Source organism: Phyllobates terribilis, unplaced genomic scaffold (assembly GCF_046119375.1).
Source record: "Phyllobates terribilis strain yellow unplaced genomic scaffold, ASM4611937v1 Scaffold_1__5_contigs__length_1240528914, whole genome shotgun sequence".
NCBI lineage: Eukaryota > Metazoa > Chordata > Amphibia > Anura > Dendrobatidae > Phyllobates > Phyllobates terribilis.
This window is the reverse complement of record NW_027362761.1, coordinates 1,115,036,017-1,115,049,629: the sequence shown is the minus strand read 5'-3', so window position 1 is coordinate 1,115,049,629 and position 13,613 is coordinate 1,115,036,017. Positions and strand designations below refer to the sequence as shown.

At 41.0% G+C, this 13,613-nt stretch overlaps 1 protein-coding gene across 1 annotated transcript in view; it reads right to left on the bottom strand.

Moving 5' to 3' along the window:
• Positions 1-791: 791 nt before the first annotated feature.
• CCKAR (cholecystokinin A receptor) overlaps positions 792-13,613 on the bottom strand; it is a 148,179-nt gene continuing 135,357 nt past the window's right edge. The window contains exon 5 of the mRNA XM_073646442.1: positions 792-1,833. Coding sequence (XP_073502543.1) covers positions 1,289-1,833 — 545 coding nt within the window. The 3' untranslated portion in view covers positions 792-1,288. The remainder of the gene's footprint in view (positions 1,834-13,613) is intronic.

Here is a 13,613-nt window from a genome sequence, read left to right as displayed (position 1 = left end):
TGCAGTGCTCTATTGTGCAGGCATTGGGAAGTCACTGTGACTTCCGCTCCATTGACTCCCGGCGCATAACAAGAAGGTTTTCTGCGCCACTGTGCTCATACAAACCTGGTCGGGAGAAAACAAAGCGCGGTCTATAAGAGCCGTGCTTTGCGCACGCGCTGGGAGGTGAGGAAGGAAAGCGCACGTCACAGAGCCCTGTGACGTGCGGGGAAGGGAAATTGGTGACTACGCTGATAGGCGGCGATTTAGGGGAATAATAATCAGATAGGCGGGCATTGCTTGGTGTCCCCGGACACCAAGCCTGTTGAAAACCAAAAGGATAAAACTACTCTTCTCTGCAATCAGACCTCTACCATGGGCCATACAGGTATGTATAGACTTACTTTTCTATACCCTGTATGCCCATAGTAGCGGTCTGATAACTCCCAGGGGGTGGCAGATTCCCTTTAACCCCTGCACTGCTAGCAGAAACCTTCACCATTTAATATGATGGTGAAGTGCTTCTAATCAGTGTAGAAGTATGTGGAATCAGACACCACAGTCTTCTGGCCCCTCTCTGTTGCTGTAAACCCATAACAAGCCCCCTACCTGCAGTTGTGGTTGTGCCTGGTACTGCAGTTCACCTTTATTTTAATTCTGCTGATGTGCAGTACCAGGCACAATCATAAACATATGTACTGTGCGAGATAAACAAAATAATTTGTGTATTATTTTTGTCTCCATTAATTAAGCCATACTATGAATGAAATTTCACACGTTCCATGGATCATCCAAAAAGTTGGGTGCACGTCTATAACCTCAGTTTAAACAAAACTTTTATTATTACAGAACATCATAGAGCAATGACACATAAGTCCGGAGTCCGGCTAGTGTACAACATGCATGTTTGTAACTAATAAGTCCATGTTTCACATATGAGAGCGTTCCATACACACGATTAGTGGTTCTCATAGAAATGACAGTATTCACTAATGTATTTCAGCCTTTCGTGGGCTGTTGTCAGTGACACATATACTGGAATCGACTACATTATACAATCTCGGTGAGTGATTGAACTGAATTCAGATCTGTGGCTAATGAATAATAATGTATAAACCAGACACTGTACCATGATTGATCTAGCGAGGGTCATCCAAGCTGCCTTCATAGCATTTGTATTAATACAGTCTATTTATAATCCACAGTGCGGTATGAAGTCCCTTCCAACAATAACATACCGTGATCGAGTTATCTAATGTTTATAAAAGTCTACAGTACTTTTTTTTCCCTATTAGAGCCCATTACCTGCTCATGTTGGGCCAGAGGCAGTAGCAGAGATGCTGATGTTGGTGTACGTGTACCTGGACAATGAAGCCCCAGTGGTCCTGCCATCTTCTTCTCCTACCCCAGGCACCATCCCTCTATTCTGCACATCTTTTCCAGGGCAGCAGTTGAAGGTAGCCAGAAATCCAAGCCGAAATCGCTTGTTCATGAAGCAGTAAATAATCGGATTGACACAAGCTGAGGTGTAGGAGAGCAGGTGGATAAAAGAGATGGGTGCTCCAGTGAGGAGGATTCCCGCAGTGTTGACGTCGAAGGCTCTCCAGGCGTTAACACTGAAAATAGGAGTCCAACACATGAAGAATAAGATGACAATGACGATCAACATGCGGATAACTCGTTTCTTCGCCATTAGGTTGGCGGCTGAGCTGTTGCTTCGGACTCTTTCGATCTTAGCGCTGTTGGGATGTGAGGAGAGCTGGCGCATTTCTACTTTCTTCTTCCTTTTTGACTTCTGGAGATAGCAACCGTCTCCATTTTCAAATTGATTACTGCTTATGCTGCTCGACCGTTCTGTACAAATGAGGCCAAAAAGGGAGGAAAAAAATGCAATAATGAATAATATAAATACATAGAGTAACAAAATAACATGCAATATCCAGAAGCGCAGACATCCGGGCATCTGTTTGTTGTGTTGTTTAAAGACGTGGATGGCAGTAATGAGCTCGATAATCAGTGAGGAACAACATGACCAGCACAAATCTCTATTAGGAATCAATGAGTTCATTTGTTTTGGAAATTTATAGTCCAAACATCACGAAATTATTAGTAAAGGACATTTTGTTGGCTTCGTTTTGTGCAGTGTTTGATGACTTAATGGTCAGAATGTCTACAATTTTCATTTATTACTCACGGATTTCACTGTTTATAGGAAAGAAAAGTACTCCCATTATAAGCCTTGTACACAACTACGGTCAGATCACCTATTAAAGGGTATGTGCCATCAGAAAAACACTTACTATTTAAGGCAGGTTTTATGGTATATTTTTTGGCAATGCTTTTTTTTATATTTTTCATATCACAATTTGTATTAAGAAAAATATTAGAAATTTCACAATGGCCACTGGGGCTACTCTGCACTCATAAATCCTGTTTTCACAAGAAACCCTCATGTTCATTAGCAGCGTTAGACTGATTCAGGCCCTATTTTTTTTTATTCAAGCATCTATTAAGTGGGTGCAAAGGCCACTGTAAGTGAGGGGGACCTGTGACATCACCTGCTGTCAATGGCATAACTAGAGTCCGATGGGCCCCGGTGCAAGATTTGTACCTGGTATCTCCCTATCCAGGTATATATACATGTCCTCTATCCTGGTATGTATGTGTAAGGGGGAAGACCGGGGTGTAAGTACTTTCAGAACAAGGGATCCGGAACTGCCGGGGCCATGCCTCTTGTTGCAGGGGGAAGACAGACTGCGAGACAGGAGTCAGGTGACCGGGAAGCTGGGGGTGTGTCCAGGGAGAGAGCTGAGGAGTCAGGTGACCGGGGAGCTGAGCTGGTGTCTAGGAAGAGAGTGGAAAAGGAGTTTTTGCGCGAGAAAAGCGGCAGTGGACAGTGGGAGTCAAGCCCGACGAGAGGGAGAAGAGACGCAGGGTCCGTGGAGCCGAGCAAGTGAGGTGCACTGCTATGGACTAGGGGCTCAGTGGGTCAAACCGGAGACTGCCTGCTGCCGCTAGAAGACGGAGCATTGTTTAGGTGGGGAAGCCGGAAGAAAGCAACACCGGCACCAGCCGGCAACTGCCTAGTGAGGAGCAAGAGTGAGCTAAGTGAAAAAACAGCCGATTACAACCGTGTCGACTCTGCTACATCTAGCCCAACTGTGGATTGTCAGTTATAGCATATTACCTGCTACTTCCCTTGTTGTCCCCATATTTCCTCTGTTACTCCCTGCGAGGAGATTGACCCTGTCACAATAAATCCCCCCTGTTTATTAACCCTGTACTGGCTGCTCTGTGTTTCTGTGTGACTGCATCTAAAGTACATTTGTTACATATGGCTCTCATCCTGGCTTCATCCTGGTATATACAGGGTGGTCCAAAAGTAGGTGTACAGAAAGTGTAATAAGGTTATGAAGGGAGAGATTTATCAAACATAGTGTAAAGTGAAACTGGCTCAGTTGCCCTTAGCAACCAATCAGATTCCACTTTTCATTCCTCACAAAGTTTATAGTCGAAAACCAAAAAGTGTCAGTGATTTGAAAAATGACATAAGAGATGCATTTCAAGAAATGAATACCCAAAGAGACTTGTGCAAAAAAGTTTGTTGAAGCGTAAGAGGCAGACTACAAAGCTGTGCAAATTGTAATGGAAAACAGTTTCAGCACCTGCGTTGATAAAATTTAAGGGCTTTTGTATTATTGTTCAGAATAAAATTTAATTGTCAATGTTATGCTTGTGTTAGTAAATATAATTTTATATATAAATCAAAATAAATGTTATTATTTTTTGGCCAACTGCTTTTGGATAACTGTATATTGGCTCTTCATCCAGGTATATACACACATGGTCAAAAATGTTGGTACCCCTTGTTTACTGAAAGAAAAACCTACAATGGTCACAGAAATAACTTGAATCTGCCAAAAGTAATAAATTAAAAATCTATAAAAACGAGCAAATGAAAGTCAGACATTGCTTTTCAACCCTGCTTCCACAGAATTTTTAAAAAAATTAAACTCATGAAATAGGCCTGGACAGAAATGATGGTACCCCGGAAAATTATGTGACAAAAGGGACATGTTTAAGTTGTGTCCACTAATTAGCATCACAGGTGTCTACAATCTTGTAATCAGTCAGTGGGCCTGTATATAGGGCTACAGATACTCACTGTGCTGTTTGGTGTCATGGTGTGTACCACACTCAACATGGACCAGAGGAAGCAAAGGAAAGAGTTGTCTCAGGTGATTAGAAAAGAAAATTATAGATAAGCATGTTAAAGGTAAAGGTTATAAGACCATCTCCAAGCAGCTTGATGTCTTTGTGACTACAGTTGCACATATTATTCAGAAATTTAAGATCAATGGGACTGTAGCCAACCTCCCTGGACGTGGCCGCAGAAAGAAAATTGATGACAAATCAAAGAGATGGATAATACGAATGGTAACAAAAGAGCCCAGGATAACTTCTAAAGAGATTAAAAGTGAGCTTCAAGCTCAAGGAACATCAGTGTCAGATCGCATCATCCGTCGTTGTTTGATCCAAAGTGGACTTTATGGGAGACGACCAAGGGGAACACCATTGTTGAAAAAAAATCATGAAAAAGCGAGACTGCAATTTGCCAAACTAAATGTTGACAAGCCACAAAGCTTCTGGGAGAATGTCCTATGGACAGATGAGACCAAAATGGAAGTTTTTGCAAGGCACATAAGCTCTATGTTCACAGATGGAAAAATGAAGCTTATCAAGAAAAGAGCACTGTCCCTACTGTGAAACATGGAGGAGGCTCTGTTATGTTCTTGGGTTGCTTTGCTGCATCTGGCACAGGGTGTCTTGAATCTGTGCAGGGTACAATGAAATCTCAAGACTATCAAGGGATTCTAGAGAGAAATGTGCTGCCCAGTGTCCGAAAGCTTGGTCACAGTCGCGGGTCATGAGTCTTGCAACAGGATAATGACCCAAAACACACAGCTAAAAACACCCAAGAATGGCTAAGAGGAAAACATTGGACTATCCTGAAATGGCCTTGTATGAGCCCTGACCTAAATCCTATTGAACATCTTTGGAAAGAGCTGAAACATGCCATCTGGAAAAGGCAACCTTCAAACACGAGACAACTGTAGCAGTTTGCTCATGAAGAGTGGCCAAAATACCTGTCGAGAGGTGCAGAAGTATCATTCACAGTTACAGGAATCATTTGATTGCAGTGATTGCCTCAAAAGGTTGTTCAACAAAATATTAAGTTAAGAAGAACCATCATTTCTGTCCAGGCCTATTTCTTGAGTTTACTTATTCAAAAAATTCTGTGGAAGCAGGGTTGAAAAGCAATGTCTGACTTTCATTTGTTCATTTTCAAAGATTTTTAATTTATTATTACTTTTGTCAGATTCAAGTTATTTCTGTGACCCTTGTGGGTTTTTCTTTCATTAAACGAGGGGTAACAACAATTTTGACCACGTATGTCCCTCTTCCTGGCCCCATACTGGCGTATATATATTAACAGTACAGACCAAAAGTTTGGGCACACCTTCTCATTTAAAGATTTAAAGACATACTGATAGGGAATCTAGATTGTGAGCCCCGATGGGGACAGCGACGATAATGTATGTAAAGCGCTGCGGAATATGTTAGCGCTATATAAAATAAAGATTATTATTATTATTATTATTATTATTATTATTCTGTATTTTCATGACTATGAAAATTGTACATTCACACTGAAGGCATCAAAACTATGAATTAACACATGTGGAAATATATACTTAACAAAAAAGCGTGAAATAACTGAAAATATGTCTTATATTCTAGGTTTTTCAAAGTAGCCACCTTTTGCTTTGATGACTGCTTTGCACTCTTGGCATTCTTTTGAAGAGCTTCAAGAGGTAGTCACCGGAAATGGGCTTCCAACAATCTTGAAGGAGTTCCCAGAGATGATTAGCACTTGTTAGCCCTTTTGCCTTCACTCTGCGTTCCAGCTCACCCCAAACAATCTCGATTGGGTTCAGGTCTGGTGACTGTGGAGGCCAGGTCAACAGGCGTAGCACCCCATCACTCTCCTTCTTGGTCAAATAGCTCTTACACAGCCTATAGGTGTGTTTGGGGTCATTGTCCTGTTGAAAAATAAATGATGGTCCAACTAAACGCAAATCGGATGGAATAGCATGCTGCTGTGGTAGCCATACTGGTTCAGTATGCCTTCAATTTTGAATAAATCCCCAACAGTGTCACCAGCAAAGCACGCCCACACCATCACACCGCCTCCTCCATGCTTCACGGTGGGAACCAGGCATGTAGAGTCCATCCGTTCACCTTTTCTGCGTCGCACAAAGACACGGTGGTTGGAACCAAAGATCTCAAATTTGGACTCATCAGACCAAAGCACAGATTTCCACTGGTCTAATGTCCATTCCTTGTGTTCTTTAGCCCAAAAAAGTCTCTTCTCCTTGTTGCCTGTCCTTAGCAGTGGTTTCCTAGCAGCTATTTTACCATGAAGGCCTGCTGCTCAAAGTCTCCTCTTAACAGTTGTTGAAGAGATGTGTCTGCTGCTAGAACTCTGTGTGGCATTGACCTGGTCTCTAATCTGAGCTGCTGTTAACCTGCGATTTTTGAGGCTGGTGACTCGGATAAACTTATCCTCAGAAGCAGAGGTGACTCTTGGTCTTCCTTTCCTGGGGCGGTCCTCATGTGAGCCAGTTTCTTTTTTTCTAGCGCTTGATGGTTTTTGCAACTGCACTTGGGGACACTTTCAAAGTTTTCCCAATTTTTCGCACTGACTGACCTTCATTTCTTAAAGTAATGATGGCCACTCGTTTTTCTTTACTTAGAATTTGTATTATGGCATGAAAAAAGCAGCTAACAGTCTATTCAGTAGGACTATCAGCTGTGTATCCACCAGACTTCTGCATAACACAACTGATGGTCCCAACCCCATTTATAAGGCAAGAAATCCCACTTATTAAACCTGACAGGGCACACCTGTGAAGTGAAAACCATTTCCGGTGACTACCTCTTGAAGCTCATCAAGAGAATGCAAAGAGTGTGCAAAGCAGTCATCAAATCAAAAGGTGGCTACTTTGAAGAACCTAGAATATAAGACATATTTTCAGTTGTTTCTCACTTTTTTGTTAAGTATATAATTCCACATGTGTTAATTCATAGTTTCGATGCCTTCAGTGTGAATGTACAATTTTCATAGTCATGAAAATACAGAAAAATCTTTAAATGAGAAGGCGTCTCCAAACTTTTGGTCTGTACTGTATATATCCCCCATCCTAGTATAGGGCCCCTGTTCTGCCATTGTTCTTTAATGCATAGAAACAAAAAAAACAACATTATACTCACCTTCCTGCATCCTCTTGTGAAGCTGGGCCCAGCCGCAGTCACGACCTCTGTAACTGCGGTCGTTACGCTCATGCCTATTGTGATTGGTGGATTCTGTGCCCTTAGCTGTGTATAGAAGTATTACCTGACATTGTAATGAGACAGCTGCAAAGTCTTCTGTAAAAAAAACTCAGGAAGTATGGTCTTGATTCATCATTGCCTTCAAGCCTGTTTTTTGTCTAGTTGTATGTTTTGCACCTTTTCCTTATTATCACCCAATTCATTATTAGATTTGTGCCTTTATTGAAGTCTATTTTCTATGTGCTCGCCTGTTTTTTATTTTGTTTTCTGCTTTGTGAGCATGGTTTAGCGAATCCAGATGTTTTCACCTGATTCATCATTTGCTTTTTTAAAAAAGTCGCACAATTTTGCACAACTCCACTTCAGTCGCCCCCTGGTATTTTTGAGTACGCAGTTTTTGCTAAATGTTCGACATTTGGCACCAACATGTTGCAAAAACAGTTAAAGCCAGAAAAAAAGACTATTTCTGACTTTGCGCCAAATTCATAAATTGAATGAGCCATTTTGAAGAATTTGGTCGCAAAAATGACAACTAATACTACAGGAGAAAAAAGGAAAGCGACTTAAAGGAAAAATGCAAATGATTAATCCGATGATAAAGGAGTCTAAAATAGCTCCAGTGGCCAGGGTGAAATTGCAAGATTTCTATTTTTTAATATAGATTGTGATACAAAACAAAAAGATGGCAAAAAATAAATGAACGCCAAAAAAAATATTTAAGACAAAATCTTATTTAAACAGTAGGTCATTTTCTGATGATAGCTTCCCTATAAATGAATGGACATACATGTAGTTTTGGTTGAGTGTAAAAAGCAAATGTGCTTCATTACCATAGTAGCCATTGCTGCAGCATAGTCTGTAGAAGGGGGAATGGGTGGGCTGAGTGCAGGTCCAAAGCTGAAAAAAGTTAGTGTACTTAGTGCTAGTACAGAGTTGTCCACCATTAGCTTTTCTTCACTCCAGTTTCTTGTAAAACATATTCAGTACATTATCATGACAAGCTAGCAAAACGTTTTCCAAACTCTAATCCACATTGCACCCACCCTCCAGTTGCCATTGGGACTGTTCAGTAGTTCCAGGGGCCATGGTCAATGCTGCGCAGTGCAGTCTCTCTGCTGGCATCCTGCTGCGCTCTACTTGCTGCGCTCTGGGTTGTATCTAGCAGCAGTGTGTGTGTGCTGGTAACTAAGAAGAATTACTGCAGAATGGGGCTGTATTCAGGGGGCTGAGAGGACAGATATACTGTAGGATGGGCTACATATAGAGGGGATAGAAAGGAGAGATATGCTACAGGATTGGCTACATATAGAGGTGACAGAAAGGAGCGATATACTGCAGGATGAGCTGTATACAGAGGGGTTGAGAGGAAAGATATACTGCAGGAGGGTGCCCTGTGTTCTGGGGCTGAGATTAGTTAAGCAGTGTATGTTGCCAGCATTGTGGTGGAGTACAGGAGAGTTGAGTTATACTAAAATCAGTCAATGATGTAAAACCATGCTGCATCTATACTGATGTAGATGGCAGAAGATACAATCAGCCAGGCAGGGTAGTGTACAGGAAGAAAGTACAGAGACATAAGGTGAATTTTACACTTAGATTAGGAGGGACTAGTCAGTAGCACATGGGGAGGGGAGCAAGTGCTGGTCAAAAATGTAATTTTAGCAGATAAGAATAGGACCACCCATTTAGCTATGTGAAGCAGGATGCACAGAGGGGAAGACAGACATGGAAAAGACTCAAAGCAACAAGAAAGAAACTTTATGTTGGGCTTAGTCTGTATATTAACACGAAGTATGTATTTACTATGCATTGTGAAATATAATGAGATTCTGGCATTAAACCCTTAACTCTGCTCATTTCGCACTTAACATTCTGGAAAAAGTTGAGCCAAAAGCAAAGGTAAGGCAGGACAAATCTGTAAGTTTAGAGGTGAAGGCTGGAAAGTGATCACCATATTATTGCACCTGGACAAGCAGAAGGAAGCAAGCACAAAGAGTTGGGATGTGCATGTTAGTGGTGGTGTCAACCTCATATTCCCCGCCCCTTAAATAAAAACTCTGTATACCACTTTAAGGATTATTTATTAATTCTGTACAGTAATTGTGATTTAATGCTTGCTATACATGTTGTGTTATCGCCCTCGGTTGTGCACCCCATAGTAAGTGTAAGCTGCATCACCATATTATGTTTAAGGCTGTGTGCCTACTAAGCATTTTTCAAGCGTTTTTACTGCGTAATTTCCACAGTGTAAATGCTTTCAAAACACTTGGTAATCCGTGCCCCATGATCCCCAATGAAAATCTGCATGTTCTGTGCCCATGCTGCGGAATTTTCCGCTGCGGATTTTCCTTGCGGAAAAATCCGCAGCATGTCCATTATTTGTTTATATTGTTTCTGCATGCAGATTTGAGGCCCCAATGCATTTGAAAAACGCAAGTCAAATCCACATGTAAAAAAGCTGCAAAAACGCGTGTAAAATCCGCAAGCGATTTTACTGCCAAGAACATGCAGAAACACTGCAGAACTTTTCTGCTTCATTTCTGCATCGTGGGCACATAGCCTTAGTGACTGTGCAGCAGAAATGATAGTGTTATGGCCGTCAGCCACAATATAATAAAAGCTGAAGTCAAAGTGTATCTGTCATGTCAGGTGACTTTTCCAAATATACTGTCATGTCTGTACATGAGGAATAACATTATTTCTGACCATTACATTCTGCTTATATAGTGCATTTTTCAATATTGTCCCCTCTGTACTTTATATCTCAAATTTTAAGTTGTCTCTGAACTAGGGGGTAAAGGCTAAGGCCTATACACGTCAAACAGAAGCATAAGTAGTAGAATGGAAGATATTGTACAGCAATACTGATCAATGTAGCTGTGAATCCAGCTATGGGGTGAAAAACACTTACTAGAAAGCAGCAGCACAGGTTTGTATTTGTTTTTGCCCCTTTCCTTTACAATGTTTCTGACTCTTCCCTCTCCTCTCCATAAACCAAATAGGCAGCTGTATTCAGATACCTCAGTGAGCTCACAATCCGAATGATTTATACAAAGTTTGTTAATAAAACACTGACCATTTGACCACTTAACAGTAAGCCATCAGAAAATGACCTATGGTTTAAATAATTATTTTTTTTTAGGTTTTTGGGATAGATAGATTAAAAATAAAAACGAGAAATCTTGTAATTTTCACATTGGCCACTGGGGCTTTTTAGACTCATACTTCCTGTTTCGAAAACATCAAATGTACATTAGGCACAATGGTCAAACCCCGAATCTGTATTTTGTATTGAAGCATCTAATGAGCGTTGTGTTTAGATGTTCTACCTGGCATTGTAATCCTGCCTCTGCTGACAAGGAGTCTTGCTGAAAACTCTTTGATAGGTCAGGATTCAGAATCTAAAAATGCCCCAGTGGAGCGAATGAAAATTGCAAGATTTTATTTTTTTTTATTTATTTTTTTTAACAAAGATCATGTGAAAAAAGGCAAATATTAGTATGAAATACTTGTAACATAAAATCCTCATTTCAGAAATACTTCATTTTCTGATAATGTTTGAAGAGATGCATATGTGCACACTCACAGCAAATAGAAGTAAATTCTATGAAAAATAGTGGCTTAGTAGTCACAAACTTCCAAAGACGTGCTGGACAGATCTCTACAAGGGGGCTGGAAGAACACTACAGGAAACATCCGGCCAGGGAAAACTGCGGCACCAGATATCTTCCCAGGGACCCACAACAACACTATAGGACCGATGAAAGCCAACACCATCTTTTATACTTTGGACTCATGTAGTATCACACAGTTGTCCCCAGCAGATGACTGCTTAGAATTGGATATGAAGCCAGTTTTTGCAACCTTCAAGCAAATTGTGCCATCCAGTCTGGTGTGATTTGTAACTATCAAGCACATTGTCCCATCTGCCGTGATTTTTAACCATCCACTGTTTGTGCCTTTTGTTAAAAGGGGGATATGAGTGGCTCAAAAGGAAAAATACTGAGAGGTTCAGGAAAAAAGCAAACGGTGTGTGGAATTATGCAAAGAAAAGCTCGGGGAAATTACTATCTTTGTATTAAAGGGACTCTGTCAGCAGATTTTTGCTATGTTATCTGAGAGCAGCCTGATGTAAGGGGGCAGAGACCTTGATTCCAGGGATGCATCACTTACTGGACGGCTTGCTGCAGATTTTCTAGAAACCTAGTTTACCTTCCTGTAGATGTAACAGTGCTCAGAAAGCTGAGCTGTGTATAACCCATAACCCCGCTCACACCTCCTGATTGGCAGTTTCCTGTGTACTCTTTGTATTGTGAGCATGCTGCCATTCAGTGGTGGGAGGCGGGGTTGCACAGATTAGCCTGAATGGCATGCCTGTGAGACCTAGTCCAGTAGTGATAATCTCCTGCTGATAAAACACTTATTGAATTGAAACTACAGCACACAACCTAGTAAGTGACACATCCCTGTAATCAGGCTATCTTGACCTATATAAATAGTAAAAAGCTGCTGACAGATGTCCTTTTAATAGATAATAAATGTCCTCTATAATAGCGATATGTCATAATAGGGAATATGGAAATGTTTTGATTCTCCATAATTAATGGACCCATAGAGTATAATGGATATACACCGTACAATCATGTCTTGATCCCCTTAGTGACCACCAATATGACTTAAAACTGACCTGAGATATAAGTGCATAGCGTCCCCCGATGGGTGAAAATGCAGCAGCAGTCAGCTCTACACTACAGCGGACACCCTGATGTATCAGTCACAATCGGTGTTTTCAAAGAACATGGTTAGGCCCTTTGATGTTGCTGTCAGCAGTGACTATGGCATCTAGATGGTTAACAAAGTGTTGGTGCTCCTAAAGAGGGAGCACCCTGAGATCATGATTGTGTGGTCCTGATGGTTGCCATGGCAATTCATGGCCAAATACTGGGATTAGAGTTTGCCGGCTATAGTGACTTGTTCAAAGGGTAGCAACATTTAGGTGGTAAAAATAACATTTTTCTTTCCTGTGATGCCAATGTGCATGAATTCCTGAAAAGCAACTGAAGGGTTAATAAACTGACAGCAGTTTTGAATATTTTGAGGGGCACTGTTTTTAAAATGGAATCGCTTTTAGGGGTTTTCCTATATATAGGTCCCCCAAAGTCACTTTAAAACTGAATAGGTCCCTTAAAAAAATATGTTTTGTAAATTTCCTTGAAAAAATGAAAATTTGCTGCTAATTTTTTTGAAAGGCTTTATTATTAACAATAACTAGAGAGTCATATTCATACACTTAGTACATACAACCCCATACACAACATACAATCATACTGGTCACCATGCCCATACCCACTCCCCCAAAATGTCATTAATTAACAGATGCACATTGCCAGCCAATCAGAGGCCAGCAGGTGACGTTGGCGTGCACATGACCGGGGTGCATGGCAGTGACGTCATGGGCTCCTGTCGCCTGCACGCTGAAGCTGCCAGCTTCAGAAGAGGAAGCTGTGCAGCTGGGAAGCAGTGGAAAGAGACGTATTTTATTTTTAAATCAGTTGCCATACTACTACATGTATGACTATGGGCTCCGCAGTGCATTATACTACATTAATGACCATGGGCTGTGCATTATGCGATATGGATGACTAGGGGCTGTGCACTATACTGTATGGAGGACTATGGGTTGTGCATTATACTACATGAATGACCATGGGCTGTGCATTATACTACATGGATGACTATGGGCTGTGCATTATGCGATATGGATGACTATGGGCTGTGCATTATATTATATGAAGGATATGGGCTGTGTATTATACTAATATGGAGGTGATTTATACTATATGGAGGACTATGGAGAGTGCATTTTATTATATTATATGGAGGACTATGAGCTGTGCATTATAATATATGGAAGACTATGGGCTGTGCATTATACTATATGAAAGATCTGGGCTGTGTATTATATTATATGAAGCATATGGGCGTATTATAATAATATAGAGGACTATGGGCTGTGCATTATATATGGTGGTGCATTATAATTTATGGAGGAATATGGGAGGTGCATTATATTATATGGAGAACTATGTGGTGCATTATACTATGTGGAGGACTATGGGCTGTGCATTATACTATATGGAGGACTATGGGCTGTGCATTATTTATGGAGGACTATGGAGGGTGCATTATATTATATGGAGGACTATGGGGTGCATTATACCATATGGAGAACCATGGTA